This window comes from Rattus norvegicus, chromosome 18 (genome assembly GCF_036323735.1).
Source record: "Rattus norvegicus strain BN/NHsdMcwi chromosome 18, GRCr8, whole genome shotgun sequence".
NCBI lineage: Eukaryota > Metazoa > Chordata > Mammalia > Rodentia > Muridae > Rattus > Rattus norvegicus.
Window position 1 is genome coordinate 4,350,075 of NC_086036.1, and position 17,926 is coordinate 4,368,000.

Here is a 17,926-nt window from a genome sequence, read left to right on the forward strand (position 1 = left end):
AAGACATAAACCTCAGCTAAGCTACACGAGGGTAGGTTGTGGGAGAAGCTTTGATCACTGCCAAAGTCCCCTGGAGGAATGAGAATTCTGACTGCAGGTTTGGGGAGTGGCTAGGAGACAGGCTTCAGCAGCATGGGCTACCAACCATGGCTCGCCTTCACGCCTCCAGAGCGGTCCCGCCTCCAGAGCGGTGTCTCCAATACCTAGCAGTAGGAGCTGTAAGGCGCTGCTCTTCCCCAATGCTCCCCACAGCGGCTGACCTAGCTTCCGTCCACTCCCGACACCTCAACCTTCCTTCCACAGGAGTGACCCCACAGTACAGAGCTGCTTAGTGCTGATTTGCACCTCAGCTGCTTCCCAAGAACAAAAGGCAATGCGCCTGTCTCTGTATGGACAGCTGGTTACCGAGCAGTGAAACAACACAGTCGAATTTTGAAGGTGTGAGACACACCTCAGGCACAGGGGAACCCTTACGTATACTTCAGGTCACATATCACTCTGTCAGGATATACAACTCCGAAGGGACAGTACATGAAAAGCATTATTTTAGATTTATTGAATTCCAGTAAAAATGAAAGCCAGTGTCACAATCCAAATATTTACTATACTTATTATGTCACTATTTTAAGCAATTTACAAAAGTTATAAAGATTCTAAAATTATAAATGCCTCTGAAAAATAAAGACAGGAACAAATGCCACACAGATCACTGAAAGAATTGTTATGCTGACTTCAAGCACAGGACACTAGGGGGCGCTAATATACCAAGAAAAGATAAACATGCACTCCCCCTCCCTTCATTTTTGGCAGCTGAAATTTATTTATTACAGAGTGCAAGGATTTAAAAGAATTTTACAGTTGGGTTTTTTCCTTTCAACTCAATTTTATTTAAAAATCACTTAATTTCAAGCTTATAAGATATTTAAAATTATATGCATGGTAAAAGATTATAAGATAATTTGTAGTTTTGTGAGCACAATTAGAAATTAAAATCTTTATCTAATCTAATTATACTTAATTATTACATATATAAGCTTAATATTTTAATATAATATAGCCATTTATTTTAGCTAAATGTTACCTGATCATAGTTGGACTTTCAGACTAAGGTCCAATTTAGCATGGTCACAGATCTAGAGTTGAAGAAAAGAGTAGAAATGCCCGGAGTATGACAGTGGAGCACAGAGGATGGCCTGACAGCTCTAAGGGATCAGAGTGGGCACTGACAGCTCTAAGGGATCGGGATGGGCACTGACAGCTCTAAGGGATCAGAGTGGGCACTGACAGCTCACTGACAGCTCTAAGGGATCAGAGTGGGCACTGACAGCTCTAAGGGATCGGGGTGGGCACTGATGGCTCTAAGGGATCAGAGTGGGCACTGACGGCTCTAAGGGATCGGGGTGGGCACTGATGGCTCTAAGGGATCGGGGTGGGCACTGACGGCTCTAAGGGATCGGGGTGGGCACTGACGGCTCTAAGGGATCGGGGTGGGCACTGACAGCTCTAAGGGATCAGAGTGGGCACTGACAGCTCACTGACAGCTCTAAGGGATCGGGGTGGGCACTGATGGCTCTAAGGGATCAGAGTGGGCACTGACGGCTCTAAGGGATTGGGGTGGGCACTGATGGCTCTAAGGGATTGGGGTGGGCACTGATGGCTCTAAGGGATTGGGGTGGGCACTGATGGCTCTAAGGGATCAATGCAGGACATCATGAAATGTGCTAATTCCTTGGGAGCAATCCTGGCAAAGCCTCACTGGAGGGCTGAGATATACACAGCAGCAACTCTGACACAAGGTATAAGATGAGTGGAAATTTGAGTCGGCTCAGAGAGACCTGGCAAAGGAGAGACTCCCGCCAGCAGCAAAGAATCAGGAACTGAGGGAGACTCAGTAGAGAAACAGGTCTGGATCATGAGGGAAAGAAATGGAGGCAGAATGAGAAGTCCAGGACCGTGAAGAGGTTGTAAGAAGTCACACTGAGACTCAGGAAGAATCGCACAGCGTGTTAGAAAGGGAGGCGCCTGTCTCAGCTGTGGTTAGGGTTTCCCGTCTGGTTTCCAACAGCAAGATGGGAATCAGAATGCCCCGACATGCAGGGGTGGCTGGTGACTGACACAAAACACCACTAGAAGGATGGAACTCTGGAGCCATGTGAATGTTCGCTAAGTGACAAAAGCCCGTAAACAGTTATGTGCCCACAGGAAGCACAGCCTGCCAGGTCACTTCTATTATAATAGAAGAGAAATATGAAAATTTGGGATGAGTGACTTCTGGCTGCTTTTAGGGTCCACTAAAGATTATCCTGAAAAGAGGCTGCACTGAACAAAACTACCTGCAAGAACCATGTCATGGTCCTGGGTGTGCACTGGGGACTCGACAGACCCACGGAACTGTAAACGGAAGCAGAAGCATTGTAAGGAGAAGGGGCAGCCTCAGTAGGAACTTGCCTTGTGGGGCTGCTTCCCCGCAGAGAATAGCTTTCTATCACTGTTTTAGCTACCACACAGCTGGGGCTTTAAATCAGTCCTACAGTTGCACCCGGCCTGAGCTCTGAAATGCAGCCCAGGGGGTGAAAGCAGTGAAAGACGGAATCCTTCCAGAAGCTCTGTCAGGGGTTTGTCCCCAGCTGCTCAAGCTTCAAATGCTGTCAGTGCTCCTTGGTTCATGGCTGCTTCCTACGATTTGCAAGCCAGAAGCATAGCATCGAACTGGACAAATTTCTCTCTGAATCAACTCTTCTTCTCTCTCCCTCCCTCTCACAGTCTTAAGGACTCCTGGGATAGCAAAGCCCATCTTTCAGTCAGCTGAATAGCCATCTCAGTTCCATGCAAACATATCAAAGACATATCAAAGCACATATCAAAGACAGACAGCTTTGAAGCTTACCCTATAAGCACTGGGCTCCTCTGTCATTTGCCCTAACAGAGCGATCCTAGAAATAAAAGAACCTGTATAGAGTATGTATCTTCCCATAGAGTCCCAGATACTAGAGGACAGCATCATGTGTGGGAGACATAAGAGTGGGCTTGTCAGGAAGAAGCAAAGTAAGAAAGGGCTGAGCTCTAAGCACTGCCCAAACTAGGCTCACAGACAAAGTGGAAGTCAGGGAGACTGAGTTCTCAAGCCCACTGCTACCTAGACACTGGCTGACCGCCAAGCCATGCAGATGCAAGGATGATATGGAAATACTCAGAAATATTATAGTACATCTTTTTAAAACATACCAGAGGAGCTAGGAAAATAGCTCAGGAGAAAACAGCATCTGCTGTGTTAAGCACAAGGCCCTCAGCTCAAAGTCACATAAAAAGTCAGGCACCATTGCAGTCAAGCCTGCCACCCCAACACCACGAGGACAGAAGTAAGAGGACTGCTGGGGCTAGCTGGCTGTCACAGTACCTCAAAGGAATAAGGAACTGGATGACAGAACACACACAGAGTCCTGCTCTGGCTTCATGCCCCATACACGTGTGCACACACTTGTACACATGTGCTACTGGTGCCCACTGCCATACTGATGAACCTCACCACTGTGGTACAAAAGTGCCTCCCTTTATAAGAAGCATCTGGAAAAGGCAACTACATAGGAACAAAAGGTAACCTGAGGCAGGTGCAGGGAATGAATGTATGGAGGATCCAAGAAATTCAGTGGAGTTGACAGAAATGTCCCCAACTGGTCATGTGGTGGCTATACCACTGTATAAAGGTACCATAAGTCACTACAGTGTATATGACCCCAAGGTAAACTGAGACAGTGTGAGCCAGACGTTGCTTTTAGGGGTGAGGGGATGGGGTGGGGTTGGGGAGAAGGTGGAGGAGGCTGGGAGGCTGGGCCATGTTCAATCAGGAAGGGCACGGCTAAGCTCCTGCCTTTGTGTTCTACTTCTCTGTGCAATTCCGACCCGTGAGCCCTTCTGCCCAAAGCACTTTCTATGTGTGCTAGAGGCTCCCAGGAGCTGAACAGAGGGAAGGACTGACCAGACAGCAGCGACTGCTCTCCCAACCATCTCACTTGTAAAGCAAAACATAGAAGGTCTTTCACCTTTCGTCCTGTGAAGGCAGCTCGGTGCAGCGGCGTGTCCCCCAAGTCATTTAACATGTTCACTTTGGCACCAGCCTAGTAAACATGAAAACTTTAAATGTCATCCACACATTAGCAATCAATTAGCAAACAAAAACCCAAAGACTTCCTATGTGCTTTAAACAGTAAAATAACAACACTGTTTGTTGCCACGAAAAGTAAACTTGATTCATAGCTGGAATAAACAGGTTCCTAACAGGTAACAATCTCGCAGGTAAGCAGAGTACAAGACTTTCCTTAAAGCTTGCAGCTCCACCCGACTCTGGCAGTGGAAGGATTGGATGAAGAACTGACTCTGGACCTAAAGCATCTCCTCTATCATCAATAGTTAAATGTTCACACTACAAAAGATGCCACAGCTTAAGGCACAAATTGGGTACACAATGTAACCCAATCTCAAAAATATCCCTGTGTGGAAATGACCAGGGGAGGCATGCGAGGCCTTGGCTCTCATTAAGTCTTCTCTGAGACTCGGAGGCTAGGTTTTAATTCTTTAGCATGTGCTCTGCTTCTTTCCTGTAACTATCGTACTTGCAAAGCTGAAAATTCTCTTTACTAGTATCTCTTTACCACTGTAACACTGAAATGCTTTAAAATGGACTTCTAACTTGTTACCTAGCCTCATCCACATAGGCAGCAAAGAAGAACTAAGCGTCTGAGGATGTGCTGTTGCTTTAGTAAACTACCGTGTCTCAGTGTGTTCAGACTTCACCAGATGATTCCCACAGAATTAGTCATTAAAAAAGCTATAAAGAGACCTTCAACAGATCCTGGACCACTTGTTTGTGTCCAAAATAGCATGCCAGATGAAGAGGTGTCCAGCCCAAGTTAGACTTACTTCTTCCTAAAAACAGGGGAAAAGGTATCTTTAGTTATTATTTAGTTTTCAATCAACTGGATTTCTTTCTAACAATACCTTGCCTATAGCTCTCATACTGTCGATGAGAGGCAAGACACCTTACCACAGTAAGAACCCCAAAACTACAGTGAGCTGCGTCCTGCAGGACTAGAATGGACACCACCTGTTGCTCACTATGTCCATCTTTCAAGAGAGAACATCTGTGGCCATCTTATATCTCAACCGCCCGCTCTCCATCAACCTGTTCGCTCGAAGAGTCTGTAGCCATCTTGCCACCACCAGTTCTTCAAACTCTTATACCACTAAGGAGGGTGGATTAGGAGCTCAAGGTGGTGCAGAGCCCTACATACAGAGTGGCGACTGTTAAGACTATCCCTGCAGCAGCTGCCACACAGCTCACCCCAGACAATGACTTACAAGAGAATCTTTGACTTCAGATACAATCTCAGTTAATGAGAAGACTGGGTTACCAGAGTACAGCTAGAAAACCAAAACCAACACTAAAAGCAGTAGATATCAGATCCAAACAACAATGCTGAAGAGAGGAATTAACACAAGCAACAGAAATGAAAGCTGTATAATCTATTAGGCAAAAGAGATAAAGGGCAGTCTACTGGGCTTAAAACTGAGATAACTCCAAAAGCTTGCTAGAATTCTAAACCAGGCTGCAGAATGACAGCCCTATCAAATTCCCAAAGCACGACAGCTAGAGGACCTAGCAGAGCTCAGGAACCCAGTCACCATGCACTGTAGCTCCCGGATTCTAGTTCTGAACCCACACAATCTTTAGCCACAACTGCCATGTCTACAACAGGCTAACGACTCCCTCAACCCGCCTATGTGAAACTCAGCTGCCCGAGGCCTGTGCCTGTCGCCATTTACCAACTGCTGCATTTGCTTCTTTCCCAAGAGCCCTGTAGAACTCCTAGGGTTACTTCACTGACATCTTTTGTCTTCCAATCCTCAGTAAAACCTAGCTTTCCCCATAATAACCCTAGCTTCCTCACATGAAGGCTCTTCACTCAAGAACAGCCATATCAGGTAGAAGCCATGTGTTGAGCCCCTGTAACAAAAGTCTGCTCAGGGCCCTGGTCAAGAAATTTTCCATTTATGTTATAAGTCCTTCTTTGAGCCACAAGTTCAGGAAATGCTTTCCCTGCTGCCTGTCAAGCCTCCCAGAAAACCATAATGTTGCCAACACAGTCCTCTATATTGTACATTCTGCCGCCATCCTAAGGGATGTCCTGGCCATCCAAGTTCCCTAAGCTCTGTTTCTCAATTCACCTCAGTTCTGTTTTACTTCATTTATTTACTGTGAACAAGTATGTGTGCGTGCATGTATGTGTGTGTGTCTGTATGTGTGCATGTGTTTGTGTGTGTGTCTGTGTGCGCTTGTGTACCTGTGTGTTTGCATGCTTATGTTCATGTCTGTGTGCACACGTGTGTCTGTGTGCATGTATATGTGCATGTATGCATGTGTGAATGTCTCTGTGTGCATGTGTGTGTCTGTGTGCAGGTATATGTGCATGTCTCTGTGTGTATGCATGTGTGAATGTCTGTGTGCACACGTGTGTGTCTGTGTGCAGGTATATGTGCATGTCTGTGTGTATGCATGTGTGAATGTCTCTGTGTGCATGTGTGTGTCTATGCATGTGCGTGTGTGTATCTGTGTCATGGAACACATGTAGAAAACAGAGGACAACTTGAGAAGTCAGTTCTCTTCTCTCCTCCCATCATATTGGTCCCAGGAACCAACTCTGATTGTCAGGGTTGGCAGCGAACGACTTTACCCTCTTGAGCAATCTTGGCAGTCCTCTCCTACCTTTGTGAAACTGGACTTTATGTATCCCAGGCTTCTATCTCCCATGTGCTGGGATTACAGGTATACAGCAGCGTGCTCTGTTCATGTAGGGCATGGATGACATGCCAGACAGCCACCGCACCAAGTAAACTACATGCTAGACAGCCACCGCACCGGGTGAACTACATGCTAGACAGCCACCGCACCAAGTAAACTACATGCTAGACAGCCACCGTACCAAGTAAACTACATGCTAGACAGCCACCGCACCAAGTAAACTACATGCTAGACAGCCACCGCACCAGGTGAACTACATGCTAGACAGCCACCGCACCAAGTAAACTACATGCTAGACAGCCACCGCACCAGGTGAACTACATGCTAGACAGCCCCCGCACCAGGTGAACTACATGCTAGACAGCCACCATACCAAGTAAACTACATGCTAGACAGCCACCGCACCAGGTGAACTACATGCTAGACAGCCACCGTACCAAGTAAACTACATGCTAGACAGCCACCGCACCAAGTAAACTACATGCTAGACAGCCACCCCACCAGGTGAACTACATGCTAGACAGCCACTGTACCAAGTAAACTACATGCTAGACAGCCACCGTACCAAGTAAACTACATGCTAGACAGCCACCGCACCAAGTAAACTACATGCTAGACAGCCACTGCAGCAGGTGAACTACATGCTAGACAGCCACCGTACCAAGTAAACTACATGCTAGATAGCCCCCGCACCAAGTAAACTACATGCTAGACAGCCACCGTACCAAGTAAACTACATGCTAGACAGCCCCTGCACCAGGTGAACTACATGCTAGACAGCCACCGTACCAAGTAAACTACATGCTAGACAGCCACCGCACCAGGTAAACTACATTAGCATTTCTTATGAACTGTGTCTCTGCTCAGTGTCAAGTAGCCACTGTCAGGGCCAATACTTGGTGCCCACTATGATCATAAAAGCATTCTCAGGGCTGAAGCAATGGCTCAACAATTAAGAGCCACTGGCTGCTCTTCCAGAGGACATGGGTTCAATTCCCAGCACCCACATGACAGCTCATGAGTCTCTGTAACTCCTGTTCCAGGGGACCCACCACCCTCTTACAGATACACATGCAGGCAAAACCACCGATGTGCAAAAGAATAAATAACTTCTTTAAAAAAGAACAAAAGCCATTCCCATAAACTCAACCCCTCCCTTGTCATGCAGGTCAGGTCTCTAGTCTTTCATCACTTACATAGGTACATGGTTCCCATTTCCCTTTCACCAACTCTGCCACTGACCCTAGTGTCCCTGTCATCATTATTCATCTTTATTGCTGTCACAGTTGGCTATGAAATCCCAGGTTACAGTCAATGCTGAAGAAAAATGAAAGCACCCGAGGATTTGGGGCACCACAGAGTCAAGCCCCACACTTTGGCTTAGTGTCCTTCTTATGATGCCTGACTGAGGAGCCTCTCCCACCCCCTCTCTACTGATACCCCTGACCCACACCACACCTGCTAACAATGACTTCACCTTTCAGCACCACAGAGAAAGCAGAAGCTTTCACAAAACTCCTGGACCTTCCTAGCAGCAACCTAGGCCCACAGTGCCATTTCCCATCCCCACTGCTTAGACCACACCACCCCACAGGGCAGAGCCTGGCCACCCTCTTAGACTACAGCCCTCCTGGCTCCTCTGACCCTCTCCTCCCTAGCGTCACTTTCTCCCCCTTTGGTTTCTTATAGGAAGGAACAAGTAGCCTCTACCATCTCTCTAACCAGCCAAAACCAACCAATACTCCCGACAGTAACCACACACCCTCTTCTGTTTCCATTCTTCCCTGGCTCTCGCCATCATTCCAACCTACCACCTACTGCCTGCTGCAGCCTAAGCCTATCTCCTACCTTGACATTAACACTGTCCTCAAATGTCATCAAAATTGCTGTCACTAAATCCAGTGTGGCACTGTTCAACTGCCAGTTCTGCATTCTGGTCTCTCAAATCTCTGGAATATCTTCAGTGGTCGGTCTAAGTTGTCAACTTGACTGAATCTGGAATCAACTAAAAAGCAAGCCATTGGGCATTCTTGTAAAAGGTTTTCTTGATCAGGTTACCTGAACTGGGAAGACTCACCCTAAATATGAGAGGTACCTTCCAGGTAAAAGGTGGTGGAAGAAATTAGATTTTTTGCCTTTTGCCTGCATGCCTTCTTTCTTGCTGGCAAGTTCATCTACCCTGTTGCTGCAGCCCTTCACTAATATCAGAACCCAGGTTCTTCTAGCTTCAATGTACACTGACGACCAGCAGCAGTCCAGGAAACCTCCAAGCTGTCAGCACGAAATTGGTAATGCTAAGGCATCTAGCATCCTGGAAGGAGCAGCCACCATGCTCCTGATCTGTTCAGAGTGAGAGAGCCATTGTGAACCTGCTGACAGCATCATGGTAGCCAACCAAAATCCCGTTACGATGCAACAGAGCCTGTCAGCTTTGCTCCTCTAGAGAACCTGACAGGCCTTCCTTCAGAATCTCTCGTCTGGCTGGGGTCTCTTTCTCTCCCAGCCCTTTCCACTATTGTGTCTTCATGTCTTTGACTCTAAAATTCACATTTCCATCTCTAGCTCTCTGTCTCCCATATGGCCACACATAAGCCCTTGCTGAGACCAAGGATCTGTAGAAATGAATGGATGATAGATGTACATAACATATACTTCTTGGTCACAAGCCCAGTGAGATTAAATTCAGAGGCCACTAAAAACAGGCCGGTCTCATCCTTAGGAAAGCATCCCCCGGCAGCAACCTGTCTTATCATCTACTGTATCAAAGCAGACTCTGTGCTGAGGGCTCGAGCTCAGGGCAGACAGCCAGACAGACAAATACATAGACTCACACGGACACACACACATGCATAGATACAGCCAGGGAAAGGCTAAATCTCAGGACCTCCATGTTCTTTGGACCGCAGCTATGACTTCCCTGGTTCTCCAGCCTTCAGAGAGCCACCATGGAACCTCCTGATCACAGGAGCCAAGCTCTGATGTCTCCAGTCATAATTATACCCCATATTAGTTTTGTTTAACTATTCTTCTCTCTCTTCATCTAGTGAAGTGACACAGTCCTTCCCTTATCACCCTGAATCCATTTCTAAGATGCTATTCTTCAAACTAGTTAGGAACCCTCCTCTGTGGAGCTTCCGGCCCTGCACCCATTTTGTAGTGATGACTAGCCTGGTCTGCTAATCTAGAAAGCTAATCTCAATGAGGGCAGTCACTCAAATCTGCTGGCTCAACTATACCGTTGCTAAGAACAATAAAGAAAGACATCATCAGGGAATGCATACCCTGGCTCACCTAATAACTTGTAAAGTTCTAAGGATGGATCTCAGCTTTCTACCTTAGAGGGTACACGAGTATAGTATTATTTCACACAGTATTGTGGGGGAGCTCTTCCAAGGAAAGGGGAGTGAGATTTATATGGGCAAGATCGGAAAGCTTAAATACATGGGAGGCATGTACCAAGCAAATGTCGGGAGCCCACCTTTACAGTCAATGTCAGCGACCACTTCAGCCCGCGCCATGGCTTCCAGCAGCTTCCTCACTTCTTCAGCATTGCCATTCCTGGCGTGATGGAGAAGCTGCTGCTCGGCTTCTGTGTTCATTTCTGGACTGAAAAACAGAAGTGGAGCTCTCACCCAGCAGCATAACGTGCTCACAGCTGGGCCTGTCAGTGTGGAAAGGAAGAAGAAGCATTTTACTTGGAGTTCACGACAGACAAAAGAATTTGTTTTTTAGAGCCAAAAGAAAAAAATTAGAGATAAGGACATAAGAACCCTAGATGGTAATTCTTAATCCTGTTCCTCTTAGCTATCTTACCTAGCCCCAAACTAAATATATAAAACCATAGCCAAACAAAACTTTATGTCAAAATGAGCAAGTGTTATAAACAGCAATTCTCAAAAGAAGTATACATTTCAACTGTACCAGTAAATAAGCAAATAAAACATATTTTTCCACACTAGCCAAAAGCAACAACAACAACAGAAAAGGCTGAGCCTGTCTGCTGGTGGCGAAGCAGGGATGTGTGCTTATGAACTTCAACTCAATACCTTTTCTGCTGAACAGAAGTCCAGCTATTCTCAGTATCAAATCAACCCCAAAGTACATATGTAGCATTTACTGTGAGGATCTATTTCTGGGCTCTGTCCTACAGAATCACAGGATGCTTTAAAGTAACTTCACCACTGTGTACCTGCAATAATGGAAGAGTTAGACATGCACAGTCCATTAAAAGGGAGCTGGTCAAATAACTCCTGCAGAGAGGCTAAGAGATGATGGTCTCTGGACTAGAAGGCGGTGGTAAGAGGGAAGGCATGGTCTCAAACTTAGTAGCCTATGAAGAGAAAACCAGATCCCTAGCCTGGTGGCTTTAATCGACACCCCCGACAGTGGCAAGCCAGGCAAATCAGGAGATACAGCACGTCACTTCCTCCAAGACACAGCTGTCAGCAACTGACCACACCAGCTGAGCCTGACATAACAGCGGCTGCCCAGCTCTCCTTCCCAGCCCGCTCGCTACTTCTCTGCTCTTAAACAAGAGCCACTTTCCGAGGACAAGACATCTGAACAAAGCGTCTAAAGTATGGAAGAGGCCAGAACCAAGCAAGAAGAAAAGCAACCAGAAGACAAATTATTCAGATAAACAAATTTTAAAATTAAGAATAATAGATTTATAATATATAATTTTTATTCTTAAAATAATGGAGAAAAACATTAAAAATGTAAATAGCTCAGTAGGAGAGTTAGAACGGAAAGCTGAAGCTCTATCCCAGAAAACAGCAGTGTTAGGAAAATAGCAAGGTGCAGGCAGGCAGCGTGGCACAGAATTGTAAGCCCAGCACTTAGAAAGCTGAGGCAGGACACTGCTGCAAGTTCTGAGGCCAGACTCAGCTCCACAGGGAAACCCTATCATGGAATTGCGGTTTTGAAAGGAATGCTTAGAACAACCTTTCTCTTCTCTTTCCTTTCTTTTTTTTATTTCTGGTCAGCGGACAAGCTACTAATCTCCATGTGGTGGTTCCAATGAGTAGGCTCCCATGGGCTCATATGTTTGGATGTTTGCTCCTTGTTGGAGGATGTATGGTCAGGAATCTATTTCACTTTCTTGGAGACAAGGTTTCACTGCATAGCCCCAACTGTCCTTAAACTTGCTATGTAGACCAGGCTGGCCTCAAACTCACAGAGACCCACCTGTCTCTGTCTCCTAGGTGCTGGGATTGAAGGTGTGCGCCACCATGCCAGGACAGAGGGTCTATTCTTTTATAATTTAAATCTCAACTTTTAAAATTCCAGAGTTAAAGAATTTTACATACTATAAACATTAAATTCCTAGAAATATCAAAGATCATGAAGTTTAACAACCTGAGCTAATTCTTCAGAACGCAAGAAGTGTAAAACATTTAATAATATAGCTTCTTGAAGAAATCCATTTTCCATTGTCTGCTGTCTGGAGAGGACTCTGATAGCCCAGGTAGAATGTAGCAATGTAGCCCTCGCTGGTGTGGAACCTGGGATCCTCCCATCTCACACTACAGCTCCACCACGCCCACCTACCAGGAATAAGGTTTGCAAAAGGTGTTTCAAAAGTGAAAAGTTAGGGGGTGGAAAGATGGCTTGGTCATTAAAAGTCCTTGCAGTTCTGGGTCCCCATAACCACAAAGCATCTCACATCTACTTGTAACTCCAGTTCTGGGGCTCCAACACTCTTTGATCTCTGAGGTAACCTCCATATATGTGATACATATGAACACACATATAAATCAAAACAAAAATTGTGGGCTGGAGAGATGGCTCAGAGGTTAAGAGCACTGGCTGCTCTTCCAGAGGTCCTGAGTTCAAATCCCAGCAACCACATGGTGGCTACAACCATATGTAATGGGATCCAATGCCCTCTTCTGGCCCGCAGGCATACATGCATGATGAATGCTGTATAGATAATAAGTAAATCTTAAAAAACAAAACATTACTCTAAAAAAAAATGGCACAGTAATATATAGCATGTATGGAGTTAAACTCCAGGCGGGGACACACACACACACACACACACACACACACACACACACACCAGCATCACTCTGCTGCAGGATATTTGATCACAATGTGAAATGTGAACCCCAAGATTGTGTTTACTTAAAAAAAAACCCACCTTGCTGTGGTTGGTTCACCCCTAACACACCCCTTTAACCAGGAGCTAAATAAAGTCGACCTGCTAGCTCAGAGAGGCAGAGAAAGCACCCAGCTAAGCCTCCTACTCCACTGACCTCCCAGAAGAAGAAAACTCCTCAGGCTGTCTTACATCCTACCATTCAAAGACCCTCCTTTCTGTTCACTCCCCGTCAGCTGGTTGCTTGCTCCTCCTCTTGATGTAGGAGTGATTTTATTTAGCTCTTGGATTAAAGGTGTGTGCTAGGATTGGTAAAGATCTTTTCCCAATCTGTCGGTTGCCATTTTGTCCTATTGACAGTGTCCTTTGCCTTACAGAAGCTTTGCAGTTTTATGAGATCCCACTGGTCGATTCTTGATCTTATTCTGTTCAGGAAATTTTCCCCAGTGCCCATGTGATTGAGGCTCTTCCTCGCTTTCTCTTCTGTTAGTTTGAGTGTATCTGGTTTTATATGGAGGTCCTTGATCCACTCGGACTTGAGCTTTGTACAAGGAGATAAGAATGGATTGATCTGCATTCTTCTACATGCTGACCTCCAGTTGAACCAGCACCATTTGTTGAAAATGCTGTCTTTTTTCCACTGGATAGTTTTAGCTCCTTTGTCAAAGTGCCCATAGGTGTGTGGGTTCAATTCTATTCTGTTGACCTACCTGCCTGTCTCTGTACCAATACCATACATTTTTTTATCACTATTGCTCTGTAATACTGCTTGAGGTCAGGGATGGTGATTCCCCCAGTTCTTTTGTTGTTGAGGTTAGTTTTCACTATCCTGGGTTTTTTTTTTTTTTTTTTTTTTTTTTTGTTATTCCAAATGAGTTTGCAAATTGCTCTAACTCTATGAAGAATTGAGTTGGAATTTTGATGAGGATTGCATTGAACCTGTAGATTGCTTTTGGCAAGATGGACATTTTTACTATACTAATCCTGCCAATCCATGAGCATGGGAGATCTTTCCATCTTCTGAGAGGCTCTGCCAGATCCCAAACAATACAGATGCGGATGCTCGAAGCCAACCATCAGACTGATCACTGGGACCCCAATGAAGGAGTTAGGGGAAGGACTGAAGGAGCTGAAGGGGCCTTATCTAGCATCAGTGGGAGGGGAGGCCCTTGGTCCTGTGAAGGCTCCATGCCCCAGTGTAGAGGAATGCTAGGGTGGTGAGGCCAGAGTGGGTGTGTGGGTAGGGGAGCACTGTCAGAGAAGCAGGATAAGGGGGGATGGGATAGGGGATTTAAAGAGGGAAACCGGAAAAGAAGATAACATTTGAGATGTAAATAAATAAGATATCCAATGTTTTAAAAAAAGTAAAGTAAGGGCTGGAGAGATGGCTCAGTGGTTAAGAGCACTGACTGCTCCTCCAGAGGTCCTGAGTTCAAATCCCAGCAACCACATGGTGGCTCACAACCACCTGTAATGAGATCTGATGCCCTCTTGGGTCTGAAGACAGTGACAACTACTTGTACAACTACTCATACAACTAAAATAAATATAACTTTAAAAAAAAAGTAAAGTAAAATTTTTTAAAAGGTGTATGCTAGGGCTGAGCCATACCACAAGTACTGTTTACAGTAAACAGAAAGTTCTAAGATGAGTCCACAATCTCGGGGTTCACAATATGATCAAATACCCTGCAACAGCACTCAGCACACCCAAGAGTCAATAAAAGAATATGGTAAACATGCAATAGGTTATAATTCAGCCTTAAAAAATCTTTCTCTGTTACAATAAAATTACTATAGACCCAAAAAAAAATCTTTCTCTGGGGGCTGGAAAAATGGTTCCAAAGTTAAACGTTTGCTAGCCTTCCAGAGGACCTAAGCTTGGTTCCCAGCATCCACATGGTGGCTCACAATTAACTATCCACAACTTTCACTACATGGCATATGAAAGTCTCCTTTGGCCTCTGATAGCACCAGTCACATGCAACAGTACACATACATACAAGTAGGCCAAACATCCATGCACATAATAAAATAAGTTGTCTTTGAATATTTCTTCTGGCATGTGCTAGAACCCTGATAAACCTTGGACACATCTTGCTAAACGGCATCGGCCAGTCACAGAAGGACAGGCATGGATGACTGCACTCACGTGAGGCAGTGGCATAGCACAATTCGGGAGCAGGAAGCAGAGCTCCGCCCACTGATTATAACTGTAAACTGAACACTCGGGAAGCCAAAGCCAGAGGATCACAAGCTTGGAGCTATGGAGACCCAGCCTCTAGCGTTCTAAAAGCAATATAGTTGCCAGTAGCTAAGAGAAAGAAACAAATGCCAGAAATTGCTCAGGGGGTTCAGAATCTCAGTTCAAAGAAAAGCTCTACCGGCAGATGAAGAAGCACAGTGGTCCGCACCATCATTAAAACTCTAAGATGCTCTTGCCTCACGCATCCAAGGCTGTAGATGTGAGCCCCAGCAGCACAAAGGAAAACAAATCACAGGCAGATACTTATTTTATGGTTGGATATCAACGTGTCAATATAATATTTTAGCTATACCATATACTTTTAACAGTGGGAAAATTAGATATATATACATAGAAACTATACCTTAAGAAGTATATTAAGGAAACTGTTTCACTCTGTATTCCAAAGTAGTCAGCTGCTAACGGGACTTTGTCCCTGTGTTGTGTTTCCTAGCTAAACGCTGATTTTGTCCTTGAAAGCACAAAAGATGCAGGAAATTAAAGTTATTTACTGAGGGAATGACGGCAGAGCCACAACCACAAGCTCAAGCTTCCAATGGAGGGTTAAACACTGCAATCTAACTCAAAATCTCAGGCCAGTGTCTAAAGCCATGGATTCTGCTCACTGGTCCTCTGTGGACACTGAAGAAGAAGACTCTGAATTGTAAGTAAAACAAGGCGGTTTAAGGAAGGCAGCAATCTTTGAGCTCTGCTTTGGGAAGCCGCTCTAGTGCTGGTAGCTAAAGACAAAGCTGCTTGACTTCTCACTTAGGAAACTTTCTCCTCTGGCTCCCTCAGTGAGCTTGAGCCCTGATAATGAGCATCATTCTTCTGACAGAAAAATGCTGACTACTCTGTCACATCACATGACACTTTATAAACCACCTTCTGTGTGTGAAAGGCACAGCTTACACACTTGAGTGCCACACAGAAAACAATGCCTAATCACTGGGTAGTTATCATTCTAGCTACACTCAGTTGAAAAGCTCGATGCTTGAGGAGCATTAAGTAAGCGTCATGGCCTTCCATTACAACAGTGTTTCGCCGGTTGTGGTGGCGCACGCCGGTAGGATTTGCTGAAGGAGGCAGAGGCAGGAGGATCACAACAGTGTTTCGACTTTATGTGCTACTCTGTATTTTCCGTCCACGAGGAGCCTTCCTGCACCTGCCTTCAATTTTAATGTGAAAAATTGTGAGAACTGCAAGCTAATGTTTCAAAGCAGCAGAGTCTACAGATACTATGACAGGAGTCTCAGAGTAGATAAATATTTTAATAATAAAAATACTAACAAGAAGGGGTTGGGGATTTAGCTCAGTGGTAGAGCGCTTGCCTAGCAAGCGCAAGGCCCTGGGTTCAGTCCTCGGCTCCGGAAAAAAAAAAAAAAAAACCCACAAAAATACTAACAAGGAAGTTGATGGAATTTTATTTTTAATAAACATTTTTGAGCCTCAGACAAAATAAATTTCTATTTTTCTCACTATTTCATAACTGAAAATTATCTTGAAAGTGGAATTAGTATCATATAATACTGATGCACCGTGGTTTATACACTGTAGAAATTTCTCTTTAGAGAGAAGTTTTGAGGAGAAAGGGTCTAGCAGCTACCCAGGATGTCTTCCAGTTCCTGAGCACAGTGGATCCCCTGCCCCCAGCGTCCTGAGTAGTTAGGACTAGAAGCTCGTGTCACTTTTAAAGGGAAAGTAAGTACAAAGCACACTTGTGGTTTACTTTCCCATGACGCATGACGAGAAGTGTACAGCTAAGAATGCTGTCACTGTCTGGGATGGCAAGGTCCTACTCCAGGGTTAATGAATTAAAAAACTCAAATGGAGTAGCCTAGTAAACCACCTAGTTCTTACACCAGGCCTTCCTACAGACCCTTGATAACAACAGCATCTGCTCAGTATTGGGAAAGAAACCATGTGAGGAAAACCTCAACAGTCTAGTGATCAAGACTATGTCAGTAAAGCACATGACACCAAGATCATAGATATGCCTGTGCAGAGTGTGAGACACATCTTTTTCTCTTCTCCGTGTGTAAGATACATGTGTGGCACGCTCATGTGTCCAAATGTGCACACAGCACTTGTGTGAGTTCATATGACAACTTCCAGTCTCTCCTGGCCTTCTACCTTGCTTGTTTGAGTTAGGGTCTCCTGTTCACCATAGTCCCTAACAGCCTAGCTGTCACAGAAACTTCCAGGGATTCTCCTGTCTCTGCCTATGATGCTGTAGCGGCATTGGGATTACAGACTAATGTGTCAGGCTTTACATGGATTCTGGGGATCAGCCAAACTTAGGTTCACACAACACCAACCGCTTTACAACCTGAGTCATCTCCCCGACCCTTTCTAAAACGTCATTAATGAGTAAGTCAATAACTATACCGCAAAACCTGTACTCTTCCTAAGGGCGTCAAAGAAATTACAATGCCAGCAGTGAAATTCTGATTGCAAGCAAGACCAGTTCAAGGGAACTAACAAAGTTCTAAGCAAGTCAAAATCTAATAGGCAGCAGCTATGCTCTCCTCCATCTGTTACCACCTGAGCTGCTTTCCACTGACTTGTTTTCTGAGAGCACTGATGAAGTCCGCTTCTTACATCAACCTGCAAGGACTGTCTCCAAGTCCAGTGAAGTAGTACACACTCAGGAGAATGACGGCAGTCTAAGGCCAGCCTGAGCTAATGAGACTACCTCAGCATAAAAATAAAACAGGTTGCCACAGCAGAGCTCCAACTGAAAAATACTATGATCACACAGCTCTAAGTCAAATCAGCAAGAGAAA

The 17,926-nt window shown here is 45.2% G+C and overlaps 1 protein-coding gene across 11 annotated transcripts in view; it reads right to left on the bottom strand.

Moving 5' to 3' along the window:
- Osbpl1a (oxysterol binding protein-like 1A) overlaps window positions 1-17,926 on the bottom strand; it is a 204,778-nt gene that overhangs the window by 171,341 nt on the left and 15,511 nt on the right. For 5 of the 11 annotated variants that reach the window (XR_010059548.1, XM_063277125.1, XM_063277126.1 and 2 more), the window contains 3 exon segments: window positions 10,275-10,457; window positions 4,838-4,923; window positions 4,041-4,115 (listed from right to left, as the gene is read on the bottom strand). Coding sequence is in view for 8 of the 11 variants with exons in the window: in XM_063277125.1 (XP_063133195.1) it covers window positions 4,041-4,115; window positions 4,838-4,923; window positions 10,275-10,395 (282 nt within the window). In the remaining 3 variants the exon portion in view is untranslated. 11 annotated transcript variants of the gene reach the window in all.